Source organism: Solanum verrucosum, unplaced genomic scaffold (genome assembly GCF_900185275.1).
Source record: "Solanum verrucosum unplaced genomic scaffold, falcon-dt-bn FXZP01000017.1, whole genome shotgun sequence".
Taxonomy (NCBI): Eukaryota; Viridiplantae; Streptophyta; class Magnoliopsida; order Solanales; family Solanaceae; genus Solanum; species Solanum verrucosum.
In genome coordinates this window covers 313429-330713 of record NW_026020078.1, presented here as the reverse complement: position 1 = coordinate 330713, position 17285 = coordinate 313429, and the positions used below count along the sequence as shown (strand labels likewise).

The following is a 17285-nucleotide window of genomic DNA, read 5'->3' as shown; positions in this document are numbered from 1 at the left end:
AATAGATTATAGACCTTTTCACCGTTGGCCATTAAAAATGCCTTCAAAATCATCACAACACTGGTGACTCATTTTGACCTCGAGCTTCACCAGATGAATGTTAAGACCATTTTTCTCTATGGAGAACTGTCCACCTTGAGGTTTCAATGAATAATATAATTAATGGACTGAAGCAAGCTTTTCTCAGTGGTATCTCAAGTTATGAGATACGTTTGGTTTCGTGGAGGATAAGTTTGATGAATGCATTTAATGGACACCATATAGATTGTCTCTTCATGCATATGTAATTCTCTTCGGCTTAACTTAAATGGGAACTATTGATGTTCTGCTGTTACATTACTTGTTTAACGCACACCGATCCATTTCAGAGAGTGTTCTTGAAACCTGAGTGAGCTCCTAACCACTTTATCATTCCTCGTCTGTCAATGGATTCTCCACCTCACTCTCGCTACTTGAATCATCACTATCTGCAATTGAGGACTGGCCGTTTGAACCAGAACTTTCACGAAGGCTATACTTGAGGAACTTCACCCTGCTTTTGTGTTCTGAATCTTTTCCTTTGCGCTTTCTTCTTTCAGGTTCTGCTGATTCCATTGTATGGGCAGCAGATACAAAGGCAGCACTAGCAGATTCATTCATCTTAACATCACCTTCTTCCTCATCTTCTTCTCCTTTGTTATCTATGTAGAACAGAATATCATTCTCCGATTTTTTCTTGCCATCTTTCAAAGCAGGTTGTTCAAAGCCCTCCGTCATACTATCGAGCAACAATTTAGCTCGGATTTTTGACATGTTATTGTCAAAGATTCTTATCCCACCATTTTCAATGTTAAGAAACCACCCTGTAATATTCAAGTCAATAGCAATTCTGATGCATGTTTACCAGTATAGTATAAACGGCCAACCTAACTTGGTAGTTAGTGCAGAACTGTGTGATAAAGAGGTATTTCAATTTACTTACTCAAGAATGTAGCAGGGGATGAACTACTTGGTTCACTCGCTTTGTCTTCTGTACCAATCTTACTTCTGATCCACTTGATTATCAGAGGAGGTAAACTAGAACCAGAAAAGGCATTTGTGTAAGAAATTGCTTTCGTCTGGTCCTTCTGTTTTCTGAAGACAAAGAAACAGAATCAAATTTCAGCATCTCAAAAAGAACTTAGAGCATGATGCCCGAGCTTTCATACCTATTCAACTCTACAGCTACACCAGTAACTAACAGTCTTGCCATGATAATACTTTTCACATGCTTGGCAGAGAGCTGATCCATTTGCTCAGGCTTTAAGAAAGAATATTCCACCAGTACCACAGCATCATAGAGAATTTTTCTTAAGCACCTCTCATCGTCCGAATTCTGCAGCAGAATAGGAGGTGAAAATATGAGAATCCTCAAACTATAACAAAAGCATAATTAAGAGAACTTCTACTTGAAGCCTATTGACACACTAGAGTCATCAAATGAGCAATGTAAAACCATTTAGTAAATTCAGAACATTATTCTACAAAGTATTTTCTGCCAAAAGAAACTAAAAACAATCCAGAGAATTCTTCCCCAAAAAGCTAGGATATTAAGCAGAAAAAGTAACTAACTATGAGAGGGTTCAAAAGACTCAAAGACAGTGGGGCCCAGCAGACAAGTTAGTTAAAAGGGAGATTTAGTTGTGTAGTCCATTATAAAGTTACTTTTAGTTATTTCTCTTCTCCTACGAGAGATCAGCAAAAAATAACACGAGAAATGTAAAAATAACACGAGATCTTTGTATGGTCATTTCCTTTTAGTCAAATTGTGTGTGGGTATAGGAGATCATTTCCTCAAGTTAAAACTCTGGCCACATTATTCAAACCTCACAAGATGCTTTGCGCATTATTAGCTCTTACAATTTGAGTAAAGCTAAAGAACAGTGGTGAAGTGAGCTCAAACTGTGACCAAGGCCACATGTTCGAACCTCTCGAAAAACTGTTTTGCACAGGTTTTAACTCATTGTTTATCAAAAAAAGAAAGAGAGTAAAGGACTCAAAGACAGTGGGGCTAAGATGTCTAACCAGTAGGGAGGCTGTTGGTAAAGATGGCTCCAGCAGCATCATTAAAAGGGTCTCTGAATTCAACAAAGGAGAACTTAGTATAGTTTGAAAATCACAAAATTATAGAGAAAAATGCAATACAGAGATGTCAAACAGGTAAGAAAACAGAATTCATGGGCTATGGAAGAGTAAAACCAACATAAGGAATTAAATTCAGAGACGAATGGAACAACAAATTCAACAATCAACGTGAATGGATCAAGAGCAACTCTATATATATTTCCTCTCCATCTTATACATTGTATTATGCTTAAGGGATCAATAGAATATGGTAAATCTTTATTCCTCTTTGTTATGGAAGTATTAAGCAGGCTAGTAACAGGAAGTTCCATTGGGGGTTTCAAGTAGCAGATGAAGAGAGGTAGAACAGCCACTCTCATCTGATGATACTTTATTACTCCGTGGAAATATGATTTGATTATTTGAGGTTATGTCAAAACTATGTATCATCGTTCAGAAGTATGAGGATACTAGTAAAGAAAGTTCTGAAGATTTATACTTCTTCATGGATTTGTGGATTACAGTGGCAACAATTATCCAATATCCGTAACATTCTCAGGGCTCCACTAGGGAAAATCTTAAAGTTGAATGATTTCTGGCAGCCAGAAGTTAACAAAGTTGTGAAAAGGTTGACCGGATAAAAAGACAATATTAATTTAAGAATAACAGTACCTTATCAAGAACTCTTCGAAGGAAAATAGCATTGCTCAAATCTACATTATTAATATATACCCATGTAGTGCCTCCACTCCAATTTATGTGGCATAGTTTGACTTTTTTTTTTTTGATGACAAGGGAAACCCGCAGCCGCTACCCTTTGGGTGCGCACAGGGTAAAATCCCAGCTCTTATGCAATAGCTCGCAAACCACATAGGAGAGGTAACCCGCATAGGTGGCATAGTTTGACTTGGTACGCCTTTAACAAAGAAAGGAAGAATTTCAAAATGTGTGGTCTTTAACATACCATAACATTTGTGTGGTTATGAGAATTTCTTTGTTCATATATTTGTCATTCATCCTTATAAATTATTAGTCTAGGACTAAACATACATATTTGTATTTTGTCTCCCTTTGCCTTTTCTCATTAAAGCCCACGCTTTATTTGCGCTTAAAGCCCCAACAAAAGTTATACTCTCTCTCTCTCTGTCCCAATTTATGACTCATTTTCCTTTTTACTCGGTCTAAAAAGAATGACACACATCTATATTTAGTAATAATTTAACTTTAAAATATCCATTTTACCCTTAATGAAACTATTTACAGCCACACAAACATCTATCACTTATTTTAGACCACAAATTTCAAGAGTCTTTCTTTCTTAAACTTCGTGTCAAGTCAAACTAATTCGTATAAAATAGGATGGAGGGAGTACCTTTTTTGCACTTAAATCCCCAACAGACCTTAGGACTTTTTTGCACATTTTTCTTTTGATAGCACTGGTTACGAGACTTCTGAAACTTATGGTCTTAAATGTGTTGTAACGGTTGTGTGGCCGTAAACATTTCTCATTAGGTATAAAATGACAATCAAAGTTAAATTGTTTCCAATTATAGAAATATGTCATTCTTTTTTTATGCATATCAGTGGTGTCCACACCAACTTGCATGCGCCTCGATGTATTCCATGCAATACATGTTCCCAGCGGCACAGGTACCAAGCAACTCTATCCACCAAGATTTGGGGAAAAAATGTCTTCCTTTTTGGAATTAACAAACAAGGAAAGAATGTCTTACCAAAAAAAAAATCCCACCTTCATAAAACCAACGTTTTAATTATGTTTTGAGCTTAAAGACCCAATAAATCTTGGTGCCCATCCACATTTCCGCTCTAACAACAATACGATGGTATGAAGTTAACAAGTACTATAAAAAAAGAGATAAATATGAGATTTCCATAAAGACGAAGGATATTAGATACTCTACTTTCGCAGCCATGCAACAAAGTGAATCAAATACCATAAAAGAGAGGCTAGATTAATATGACCTATTTTTGCACCGATGCAAAGCATCAGGGTGAAAGAGAGGATCCACAAGAGCAAAGGAACAGAGTTTGTGAAAAAGGATGTAATGACTTATTCTTTAAGCTAATGTAGCTGAAAAATGTGCTTAGAAATGGCATAAGATGAAGTGGAGAAAGGGTTTCACAAAGAACAATGATAATCCCACACCACTCATCAAGAAGATCAGCAATTTAGCCACCAACGCAAAACAAAAGAAGAAGAAAATCAAATGACATAAGATGAAGAGAAGAAAAGGTCTCACAAAGAAATCCCACACCACTTATCAAGAACTTCAGCAACTTAGCCACCATACAAAAACAAAAGAAGAAGAAACGTTCCTGGGTGATTGTTCATAACTTTCCAAGAAAAAGTCACGGCATCATAAGCAAAAAGTTCATATTGGACATAATGCATGATCAAGCTATTCTAATATTATATCCTTACAAGAAAAGGTATTTTATGCGTTTTCCCCATCACATAGGCACGATAGCATAACGATCCAAAATGTAAAATTATTTTTCTTTTTTACAATGACCACTACACTCATCTTTATGATCATCAATTGGCACCACCAAAGCCATCAGAAATATAACTCCCAAACAATTCTAAAGCAATGAACTCACAGATCCAAGGATGACAGCACTTAATAAGAACAGTAACACATAGAAAAGAGTGTTCATACAAAGGAGTATCTGCATTAATAGAAATTATATAACACGTTCCTAATTTCTCAGAGGTTAAATGCACAGTCACTTCACGGAGATTTTGTGCTTTGAACTGTCCAAAGAGGTAAATTTGCCTGTTATTTAACTCACTAGCATCACAATTGCTGGTTTTGAGAAGATTGGGTATAATTTGTCACTCAAAATTCAATGAGCCCTTTACCAAAAATTTCGAAGTTTGAACAAAAATGAGGAGAAAAATAAATTATACAGAGTGTAGTCTGTGATTCGGAAGGTGTACCGCACATGAGATTGAAAAGTCAAACACTTTACAGATTGTGCAAACTTCAATAGAAAATCAATTTCAATCATAGACACTAACCAAAGAAGTATGGATTCTGAAGCCCAGTGATGGAAGCAATGATCCATGCCCTCAATTCGTCCTGTAATTCTTTTCGGGAACCATCCTCCAGAAACCTCAAGCATAACTTCAACAAAAATGCCTCCGCAATCACACAACCAGCCAATGCACTTAGCTCACACCCTTCAGCATTAACCCCTTCAACAATCTCATCAGTCAGAAGTGGAAAAAAAGCTCGCATGCATCCCTTATCCCCAGTATCTTCCACCGTATTATCCCACATCCAAACAGTCAATAACTCCCTCACTGGCCTAAGGAAGCCCTTTGAAACATCACATCTATCCTCTACACCCTCACAGCATACATTAACATACCCAAGAATTGAATCAACCAATCCATTTACCTCTCTCACAAACTTCTTCGCTTTCTTAGCTTTCTGCTCAAAACCTTTTAAACCCATTACCAACCTAAACACATTATACATAACAGGTGCAATTAATGCAATGCTTTTAAAGAAATCACATGAAACAGAGCAAGAAACTATAAGCTGAAACAAATCCTTTACGGCTGCAAGCCTTTTGAAAAGGTCATTTTCTGTCGAGCTGAAGCCTCGATAACGTAAAGCTGAGTAAACCCAGATAGCTTCAAAAGGCGGGTCGACGCTACGTTGTAGTAATTCCTCGAAATTTGACCTCAAAGATGACAGCTTCTTAGAGCCTGGTGCGTCCAATACAGCTTGAATTAGATTTTTCAGTACAACTTCATGGTTTTGACCAACAACATTAATGGAAACCATAACTTGGCGAAAAAAAAATTGACCGAACGAAAAGCTAAAACCCTAATTAAGTCAAGAACACAAAGGGATAATAGGGTTTTAGGAGAATGGGAAATTTTACTATGCATCGGCAGTGTAGCTCCTTAATGTGGACCAGCGGTATGTTTCTGTCCTATTGGTTGAAACAGTGGGGGCCACGGACATGGTGGATAGCTACAGCCAATAGAAATCAAGTAGACACGTAGGGCAACGACGTCGTATTGCGAGGTTTCTCCTTAAATCTTAAATAGAAATCTCTTCAGTTGGTATTTGAATACAAGCAAAATTTGAGAAATTTTTGTTGACTGAAAGAAGTAATGGGGAAATTTGATAAGATTGCATTGTTGTTGTCTTTGATAGTGATAACAATATGGTTTCCAATTGTTGTTGAATGCGCAAAGAAAGCAGTAGGAGTGGCGAGAAAAGAAGACATTCCGTATATAAGATGTCAGGTGTGTGAAAAGCTGGCGTATCAGCTATACCATCATGTTCAGAACAAACAAGCTGAGATCTCTCCAAAGAAGGTAACTTTCTCATTTGGGGTTCTTTTTTTTCAGCTCAACTTATGTATAGTGGAAGTTCAATCGATCATAACTAGAATACCGATTGGATGTGTAGGTTTCCTAATGGTTTTTTATTTGATCATACATGTTGGAAAAATAAAGTAGCTCATAATAATGACACTGAGATTTTTATGTGATAAATACTTCTAAATAAGTAAAATAATCACGGGCCGAGAGGGGTAAAGTAATCCACTATAATTCTTGGAGTTTGTTTTTACTTCACTTAATTCTTCTGTTTGTCTGATGCAATGGATATGGTTTGATGATGTCAGATCTCAGAGTATCAGATAATAGAGATTTCAGAGAATGTATGCAATTTAAAGAAGCAGGAAGCTGATTGGATTCTTAAAATTGACATAGTTGAACAAGGTGATAGGTTGGAGGTAAGAATTCTGCAAGTCTCTTCTTTCTTTGCTTATATAATGGCTTAGTCAATCCTTGTAACTTCTTTTTGGTGAATTGGGTTGGTTCGTTTACGGTGGCGGGCCCAAGATATTTAGTCATTGGTGCTTAACTGTGTTAAATCTCAAAGTGCTACTTTGTGATTGGGTGCGCGGCCACTATATTTATATGTTATAAGTAGTTTCTTGATATAAAAATGTAATGTTTTGGTAAAACAATAAGGGTGCTTGAGCACCCAGTAGCTACAATGAAGGTCCACCGTTGTTGGTGTACAATCAATGTAGCTTCTACTAATTGAGCTGCTGGCAAGATAAACACATCTATGCTTCATTCATTGTCGGCAATTGACAACTCTGTCGCTAAACACTGTATTTTCTATGCTATTACTTACACAGTGTAGCTTTTAATTTGAAAGAATTATTGAAGTTTTGATAGTGGGCATCAAGTCCATCATTTTATATATTTCTGAGAGGATTCTTATTTGACATTGCCAATGTTCAGCTGATTGAACAAGACTCTGAAGGACAATGTAATTCAGAATGCAAAACAATAGAGCGTGCTTGTCAAGATGTAAGTTCTCCTACTTATTCTGTGCATTTGATGTTAGCAGTGATGCAAACAAATACTGGTTATATTAATGCTAAAGGAGTTGTAAGTTTATAATGGCATGATGCTTGCTTACATTGAGCTTCGGAAGTGTTTTTTAACTTGTTTCCAAATAAAAAGCTCATCTCCTTCCCAATTTCCTCTCATTGTGCAATTATGATTTGATCATGTTTATAATGATATCCATACTTTTTGGCTTCCTACGTTAAAAGATTGACTGCACTTTGCTTGTTGCTCTTGAATTTTTTTTCTTTTTGCTTCAGTATAACTTGTCTTGTAAACAGGCTCTATATGTTGCTGTCTTTTGTAAGACAAACAAACTATTTCTTGCAGCAATGATCTTTCTTCATATTTTGCAGGTGATGGACTATTTTGATACAGATGTGGCAGAATATTTATATAAAACCAAACCAGATCTTGATTCCTTGAAAAGTTTCCTTTGCAAGGATTTGACCAAAGTTTGTAGCAAGGCACCACCTCCAGTTCCTAAGGTAATGTCAAGCTTTATGACATTAACCAGTAAATTCATCCAATATCCGAATTTCTATGCTTTTCTTCTCCTTCTTCGTGCCTTGTGGCCCCAATGTTATCTGGTTTTGTAAACAATATAGCATAGTCCTTAGTCTTTAGCTTTATCGGTAAAAATAGTGCTTGTTCTTTAGACATGAAAGATAGACCACATCCAAAAATGTTTCCATCTTTTGTTGTAAGAGCGAGCTTTGCTTGTGTACATACTGTTTCAAAATATTTGTTTGTTGGATAGACAGAAATATGTGATGACAAATTATACATGTAATATATTGCTTCCTTTTTTTTGCGTGTGGGGAGGGAACGAAATTGGTTGCCAGTTCTGAGAGACTACATCTCAAGAATAAATTGATCGAGTATTAACTAACTAAACAATGAAAATAAGCATGGTCATAGATAGAGTCGTCAATATGGAGCTTGCCCGGTTGGGCTAGCCCAACCAATGATTTAATAGGGTTGGGCTGAGAATTTTGGATCCCATCTAAAAATGAGGCCTTTTAGTCTGGCCCATGAGGCTTGAGCGATGAGCCATCAGACTTGTTCTTCTGACAAGGATCACACTTCTGAACAATCTCCTTCACATCAGTTCTAATGTGTTTCCAATAGAACAGTGTGAGTAACCTTTCCAAAGTAGCTTGCACCCCAGAATGGCCACCTTGAGGGGAAGAGTGCTATAGAGCCATGATCTCCTTCCTTAACTGTTGAAACCTTGCCTACAAACAGTCTTCCCTATCATAGACTGATAAGGGCATAAGGCTTCATGTCTAGATGAATGAGACTTGCTAATAAAGGCAATGAGGTGTCCTTCCTGCATGAGTACAGCTTACTAAGGGAAGAATTGGCAACTTCTGGAGGAAATCACAGGGACAAATCCCTTGTAGTGCAACCTGAAAGAGATGAATTACCAAATGTAAGGAGGCAGTTTGGTGAAAGGTCTCAAACGAGAAGAGTGCAAGCAGTTTCAGTTCTTTGATATGGACAACAATCCCCTACATAATGGCCATTACTAAAAATTGAAAGCATTGAATAACTAGTACTTAATAAGTACTATTAAGACAATTTGATTCTAGTTTTGAGACTTGGTTAGCAACACTATGTAATATTGTATCGTAAATATTTACGTTCCCATTTTTAGGTTAAATTTATTTTAAAAATTATGAAAATTATATTGTTTGCTAAGGTGGGCCGGCCTAGCATAGCCTTTTGGCCACGTGAGGCTGAACTAGGCTAGCCATTTTTAAGGCCCATCAAAGTGCCCATAAGGGCTGGGCTAGGCTGGGCCAGCCCATATTGACATATGACATAGTCAGGGCGATATGGCAAGGTGCTAATTTAATGGACGAAAACCTTTGGAATTGCTGAGCTAGAGGCATACATTAATTTTTATGAGAAGTTATGTTACAGATCCTATCACTTGGAAACAAGAAGCCATCTGAAATCTGCTTTTGTGCCTTGCAACCCTTAATGACGTTTTCTCCCCATGAAGAATGCATCTCACTGATTCATAATTATTTGAATGGACACTGTTTATTCTTCTAAGCATAGCATAGCATGTTCTGTGATAAATCCTTGACTATCTAGGTGCTACATGTTGATTTAGCAGTTAAATAAAGCAATGAGATTAGCTTTCCCATTCATAGTTTGGTGATTCTTTCTTCTTTTGCTTCAGAATAGAGTCCCAGGAGAACCTTTTGTTGCTAAGTCCTCAAAAGAGGCTGAAATGGAAAAGCTAATGCGATCCATGCAGGTAATTCTGTTTATCACGAGAGTCAACTGCATGATTTCTTTCTATATTAGGCCTGTTATTGAAAATTAGAAATTTACAACATTTTGCTTCAGGGTATGCCTGGAGCCCCAGGTATGCAAATGTATTCTAGGGAAGATTTAATGAACCAAAAGTTTGGTGATGAAGATGCTGATGATGACGACGATGATGATGAAGGAGGCTTCCCGTCAAAACTGGTACAAACGAGTAGTCTCTTTTCCCGTTAAACCAATCAAAAGTGCTCAACTAATATGGAAATTATCTGCAGGGGAAGGTTATTATAGAAAAAGAAAGTAAGAAGAATGATTGGAAGCAACGGATCACAAAAGGAATTCAGGATACAAGTGAAACTCTGAAGAATCACGCTAACAGAGTATCCCACAGGATGAGAAAGTGGTGGGGAACGAAGAAAGCACAATGGAAGAAGAGTTCCAAAACCGGTAAGGGAGAGCTATAATGACTGCGAAATCCCTTTCTCCTCCTTTTCTTTTCTCCCATTAAAATGTAGTCTTATGGAGAGACTGAAAATATGTAATTCTCATCTTACCCACGAGATTTTTGTTTCTCTGCTACCATCTTGGGTCTTGATACTTTCGATGAGTCTTCTAATCTTGTTAGAGATTTATATACTAGTAAAACTGTAGAGAACTTCTAGTACTTTGTTGTTTTTATAATGAAATCTACATTATATACCACATACAAGAACTTAGCATGTGTTTGGCCATAGATTCTAAGTATTTTTTTAGTTCATTTAGAATTTATGGAGTTGGAGTTGTGTTTGGTTATACTTTTTGCAAAAAAATATTTGAAATAATCGTTGTGCTTGAATGTACAATACAACTTCAACTAGATTTTACACAAATTTCATAGTTAATTACATCATATTCCTATTCTTTTTCAAATTACACAAATCCCTTAATTTTGGTGGAATTTGGATACATCCCAAAACGTTCTGATACATCGCATTTCGGTTTCGAATACATAACATCTTAATACATCATGTCTCGATTTCAGATACATCACTCAATGTCTCGATACATCATGTACGTCCTGATACATCATGTAAAGTAATGTATCCGACCGATAATTGCATAAACTGATGTATTCAACCTATACATCGTGTAAAGAGATGTATCCGACAAATACATTGCGTAAAGCAACATCCAATACATCATGTACGTCTCAATACATCGCATGAATTGATGTATCCTACCAATACATTGCGTAAAGTGATGTATCCGCATGATACATCATGTCTCGACTTTAGATACATCACTCAATGTCTAGATACATCATGTCCTGACATCATGTAAAGTGATGTATCCAACAGATAATTGTGTAAACTGACGTATCCAACCTACACATAAAGAGATGTATCCAACAAATACATTGCATAAAGTAACATCCAACAATACATCACATATATCCTGATACATCACACAAATTGATATATATCCTACCAATATATCGCATAAAGTGATTTATCCACCTAATACATAGCAAGCATAAAGTAGGAATTTTTGTAATTTTATTAAATGATATGAAATTTTAGAAAATATAATAAAATAAATAGTTTATTTAGGTAATTACCCTAAACCAAGAACTGAACCAACAAAGTTTTTAAAAAAATATCGCTATGAACTGAAAGCAAGGATCCAAAATCAAACCCAATTAATTCAGTCCAGTTACGCATCCTTTTTCCATAAAATTGTCCTTTAAGGCCTCACATACAAAATGCAGCCAAAATAAACTTGGTTGTGTAACAGACAGCAAATAGAAAGGAAAATAACCCACAGCTGGGTAGGACAAACAATCAGCAGAAATAATAGGCATAAATACGCATTTGCCCTTTGGAAAGAGTAAGCTGGGTTGTAAATGATCAGCTCTGAATATAAGATATGCAACACCGTTCTGCTTTACGTCAAAGTGGGACAAGCAGAAAAATGTATGCTTTCCAACACGAGCATCATCGCATCCGATAACACTGAGTTCTTGAAACAGAACAACGCTGACCATTTACTGAATACTTGAGCATTATATCAAGATCTCGAGGATTCTTCTTGTTAGACGCCACAGTCATACTCCCAACTACTGCTTCCCCTTGGCATACAGTAAGCACATCTTCCAGGTAGAGAACCGTTTGCTTCCAGTGTGTACCCCGAGACCTTGGTCCTGCATATTTACTCTCATGGTCAGCAATAGCTTATACCATATTTCCCCCTTTTCCTCAACTTTTTATTTTATTCAGACGGGGTAGTTGACTGGACTTTAAGTGAGTTAATAAGTTTTCTATCTCCGGTTTCAAGAGGAGATATACATGTGTCCATGATATTCATACAAAACTATATAAATGTATCTTCAAATGAAATAATTAGAACGTACTCCCTAGTCCATACTAAGTGAATTGTTGGGGCATGACACACCCCTTGAGAATAATATTTAAGGACATAAATTAAAGACTACTTTCCACTATTACCCTTCTGATTACTCCCAAATTATTTTCTTAGAAAATGTTAAGTAGTTAAGAACCTCATTAAATGAAAGGTAAACATGGGAAAAAAAGTCTCAACAACTTTCTTGAACTTTGAACAATTCACTTATTTTGGACTATGAACAAAGTCGCAAAAATTCACTTCTATGAACCTGAGGAAGTCAGGGAGCTGCACAGGTGGTCCATTGGTGTCACCTTAATCCCCTCCCTCCTGCCCTTGCCCAACAAACCTCTCTCCCTCCCAACCCAACACAAACAACATGAAACAAAAACAAAAGATAATTGCACAAAAGTTCAACAAAAGCCAACACAAATAATAAACCTGTGGAGAAGCCTGTCAATTTGTGACACTTCGTGAAAGAGACATCAAAGTAAGCTACAAGGGCATGGATGTAATCGTCACGTTCTGCGACTAGCTTAAACGGAACTGTGAAGGAAGCATCACCAGAAGCCATCTTAGAGATATCCATTGTCTGTAACAACAAGGACCCCGTTGTAAGTGAAGTATAAAAGAAACTCCACAGCACAATTTCGGGCTACTCAATATAGCACCTTTGAAGACACATTTTTTTGAAATGGAGTTTGAAGACAACCATATTTGATCCAATTACCTTGAGTAACTGGCAATTTGTAACAATCTGCTTCTGATCTACATTATCAACAAGTGGTTCCATTATAGTTTGCTTCCGTAAGCAGCTCATATCAAAACCATACACACTATTCCAAACTGCAATAGCATGTAAAAAAGATTGGAATCAGGGTGACAAATTTAGCCCAATAATGAAGAGGACTGGTGCAACTGAAAAAGTCCATGGGAAAGTGCATATTAAATGCAGAAGTCAATATCCATCAAGTAGAAGATGTGAAAAAGATCAATCTCACATTCGATTTTCTCATCCTTGTAGTCAGCATCTTCAATTGCTGTTAAACACAAAGAAGCTTTATCTGGCAGCACAAGACCATCTTTTACCTGTACAGGCGGGAGAAAGGGTATATAATTTTAAAAAAAAAGGCCTTTTTTAGTTGAGCTCGCCAACCAAAGAGTCACCCAAGAAAATTGAAGCAAATAGGAGAACGCCAGAAAGTTGGTTTGGAAATTAAATCAGCCAACCTGGGGAGCTCTACTTAAAGCAATAATGAGAAAAGGTTCATTCGAAGAGGATAAAGCACATTATCCAGTCACTAATTTCCAGTGACCCCAGGTCTTCAACATAATACAACCCAGCCAAAAACTAGGGGGTACTAAAATTCTCATTGTCTTAAGAAAAAGCAAATTTTCCAATTTTGAATTACAGGTACCCATTTTCATTATCTTAAGAAGCCAAAACAAACAGTTTTTCAATCATTACGTGGGTAAAACAATTAGTCCACTTACACTACAACTTTCTTTTCAATTCTCGGACATCAATGGAGGAAATAAATTGTCATACAAGCACTCTAATAATCTTATCTGCATACAAACACCTTGAACTCAGCACAACCAAGAACAAAAACATTTTTTCTTGAATAAAATGTGCACCTTAAAGATAATTCCTTTTTTGGTGGCTGTGGGAGTTCATCTTGGTATTGGGTGGAAGGGAGAAGGATCAGCATGAAGATGTTGATCAATGCAGGAAGTGTGATGATGGCTGAAATATGTTTGTCTGGTGGGGATGTCATGTCGGGCAAAGTCTAGATTAGCACTCAATGGTAGAATGCAACCCACGCCTTTTTTCTTTGAACCCGTTGGCAAGCTCAATCAATAAGCTTGGTCTAATTAATATAGAAGAGGTTGCGCATGTCACAGTGTCATGGCTTGGAAAAGGACAAGGGCCCTCTTCGTTATTCCCCACTTATATTTCATCGCTATCAACACTTCTTCCTGCTCATACCTTTTACTTTTCCATCATTTCCATTCTCCCTTAAAAAGGCATCATCAGCTGCATGTGTCCAGGTTCCCATACAGTATGTCAAAAGCCTTTTATTTGCACTAAATATTCCATTAACTAGAAGTATTTTTTTTACTACATTATATATAACCATAATAACTCAAGAAAGAGCTACTTATGTAAGTGATGCCAGCCAAAAGCCAAGGAGATGAATTTGAAGATAGGCATCTTATTAATAACTCTGGTTGTAATTAGCTCATGGCATTTACTGTAATAAGGCACACAAAGGATTACAAATTCCATGGGGAAATTCTATTATGGTTAAAATAATAAATACATGTAAAAAGTATCTACATAAAACATAAAATCGTATCAGAAGAGAGCCTAAATTTCAAGAACAGAATGTTGCATTGAGCAAATGCAACAAGTACTAAACAATCACGAGTAGAAGCAACTTTTTGAAGTTCACAACTAAAAGCAGCTTACCAGCCATTTGTCACGAGCATACAAGACTGTATCTAACATGTTCTCATAAAGAAGAAAGTATCCCATCCACTCAGAAATAATTATATCCACTTTTGGAACCGGAAGGTCAATCTCTTCTACCTTTCCCTTGATAACAGTTATAACTGAGAAAGCAAACAGACTCAGTAAACTAGATAGTACAAAAGCACACAGAAAATGTGTCACAAGGTTCATGACTTGGTGATAAAATCAGCTCACCGTCTGAGAACCCATTGAGTTTTACAATTTCTTGGGCCATGTCAGCCATGCTGGAGCACTCAATCTGAAAATACCAAAATGGCAAAGATAAGTCTGATTGCATTTAGATAGTTTAGCATTAGCTTCTTCAGGCTTACAACTTTGTTCAACATTAACTTACAAAGTCATGCCGCAACATCTCAATAATGAAGAGCATAGTAAATAGCATTTGAATATCTAGTGTGTGGTGACCAAGACAGCTACCATGTTACAATCAAGAATATACATGATATAGAAGTGATACTATGGCCCAAGAACAAGAGATGGACTCCATACCGCGTAAACATGTTTGGCGCCAACTTTTGCACAAAAGAGTGACAAGATTCCCGTCCCAGCACCCACATCAAGTACCACTTTATCCTTGATTAAGAAGGAGTTTTTGTAAATAACATTTTGGTAAGTCTTAGTTCTCACCACATCCTTTAACATCTCCTGTTACAGAGTAAGAATTACAATTAGAACCATGAATGTAGACTATTAAAGCAAAACCTGAGGTAGCGTCAATAGCAGGCCACCACACCCTAAGATGATATATGAGTACTTACTTCATGAATACCTGCAAAAGCATCAATAGAAGGTAGGAGAAATTAGCTTCTATACGTGATTACAAACTAAAAGACATCACCGTTATGAATTCAATGGTCAAGAAGTTGCTACAACTGACCATTGACAAGACAACAACTCAAGGGGAACCTTTTTATAGTTTTTAATAAGAACTTTTGCTTATATATATTGTCTCTATTTAAACGGGACCTTGTAGATTTTCTTTCCAAGGACAGAGGTACATGTGACATTGCCACAGGCGGAGGAGTTTGAAGAACAGCATGCCAAAGGGCATGAGCATAGCAGCAAGAGGAATACCAAGCAATGCATTGAACCTAGGTGCATAGGTCCAATTGTTATCAACCTCCTCAGCACCGTCATAAAGATTAGCATGGAAACCAAAAATTTCAATCTATGCCACAGCTTCTAACCAATTAATAGTACTTTTAAAAATTCCATTAGCAGGACATATTTCTGCGCTCTTCAAGAGGATAGAGGGAGCATTTTGCTTGTCTAAGCACAACTATATACTTTTACTGCACAATAGAGAAGGGCCGGGTGCTCAGGAGGTTTATACAATACAGTCTCCAAGTTAAGTACTAAATTGACTCTTCCAAGGAGAAAATTACTCAACCAAGCTACATCCCAGCACATTCCACGAATAACCCAACAAACGCATATATAACTGCATCAAGAAGCCATAAAGGAGAAGAAACCAGAGAAGAGAAATGTGAAAGGTCAAGATAAGTTACCAAAGTGAGAATATGAGTCGAAGTAATAGTCAGCGCTAGTCTTGTCGCTGCCCACAATAGAGTCGTCAATTGGGTCACACATGGAGGTATCTTCCTCCACCTCAATGTTGGAGCTTTCATCCTCGTACTCAAATTTCATCTTTGATGATGTGCTTCCCGAGTTCTGATTTTCATAGTTACTTCGACAATCCATTTTCTGAAGAATGCTCTCCCAGTTTAGGGTTTAAGAACAAAGGGTGGCTCCGCTCCTGTCTAGGGTTTATGGAAGGATTTCTCAGCTCTCTCGGCTTTCCTTAGCTTTATAGCAGGGGAAATTACGAGTATAAGCAAATATATACAGATTAATTATAATTATAGTTTGCCTTAATTACAATTTGCAACTTACTTTTAGTTATAATTATGCGGTTCAGCTTTTTAATTTTGTATAATTGGCATGTTTGTATAATTTGGAATTTGTATGATATAATTTATATAACTTTTGTATAATTCAAAATTTGTATAATATAGTTTGTATAATATCTTACACTTCTGATGTTTGTAATTGTATAAATTCGTTATTTCAAGTTTATACAAAAATAACTGAATTATACAAATGTACCCGCGAATTATACAATCCTGCGAATTATACAAACAAGACAACTTAAACTGTAGCTACATCCTGTAAATATGCAAACTATAGCTATGGAGCGTAATTAAGTTTATTATGTGGCTATTTGTAAAAGTTTCCCATTATAGTAAACCATTTTACACAACTTGACCTCCCGGTAGGCTCTTCACGGATAATCAACTAATCAAGAGGGAAAGACACAAGATTTTTACATGATAGGTCAAGTTTTAAAATTTATTTATATAAGTAGCATTTATTTTTGGGAAAAGGACAAATATACCTTCGAACTATCGTAAATGGTATGCAGATATTCTTTGTCATACTTTTGGATATTGATACCCCTGTCGTCTAAAAACTAGAGCATATATACTATTTATACTAACGGACATACACGTGTCATAATTTTATCCACAGATCTGACATTTATTAAATATCGGATCGATGGATAAGATTGTGTCACGTGTCCCTATTTAGTCTTCT

At 36.6% G+C, this 17285-nt stretch overlaps 3 protein-coding genes across 4 annotated transcripts; 1 reads left to right on the top strand and 2 right to left on the bottom strand.

Moving 5' to 3' along the window:
* Positions 1–247: 247 nt before the first annotated feature.
* LOC125824215 (uncharacterized) lies at positions 248–5900 on the bottom strand. Its single transcript, XM_049503570.1, has 5 exons — positions 5126–5900; positions 2044–2096; positions 1188–1354; positions 962–1113; positions 248–842 (listed from the first exon to the last, which is right to left on the bottom strand). Exons 1-5 carry the CDS (start codon positions 5898–5900, stop codon positions 409–411), a joined length of 1581 nt encoding a protein of 526 aa, XP_049359527.1. The 3' UTR covers positions 248–408.
* A 283-nt stretch (positions 5901–6183) lies between these two features.
* LOC125824208 (uncharacterized) lies at positions 6184–10243 on the top strand. Its single transcript, XM_049503563.1, has 7 exons — positions 6184–6442; positions 6754–6864; positions 7385–7453; positions 7849–7980; positions 9687–9764; positions 9857–9979; positions 10051–10243. Exons 1-7 carry the CDS (start codon positions 6236–6238, stop codon positions 10237–10239), a joined length of 909 nt encoding a protein of 302 aa, XP_049359520.1. The 5' UTR covers positions 6184–6235; the 3' UTR covers positions 10240–10243.
* Positions 10244–11463: 1220 nt separating this feature from the next.
* On the bottom strand, positions 11464–16455 carry LOC125824214 (probable protein arginine N-methyltransferase 1). 2 transcript variants are annotated; one of them, XM_049503568.1, is made up of 9 exons: positions 16199–16455; positions 15449–15459; positions 15180–15335; positions 14865–14928; positions 14628–14770; positions 13156–13243; positions 12885–13000; positions 12596–12746; positions 11464–11954 (listed from the first exon to the last, which is right to left on the bottom strand). In XM_049503568.1, exons 1-9 carry the CDS (start codon positions 16389–16391, stop codon positions 11749–11751), a joined length of 1128 nt encoding a protein of 375 aa, XP_049359525.1. In that variant the 5' UTR covers positions 16392–16455; the 3' UTR covers positions 11464–11748. The 2 variants fall into 2 exon arrangements, with proteins under 2 accessions (XP_049359525.1, XP_049359526.1); XM_049503569.1 differs by lacking the exon at positions 15449–15459 and having other exon boundaries at positions 16199–16454.
* Between the last annotated feature and the right edge of the window lie 830 nt (positions 16456–17285).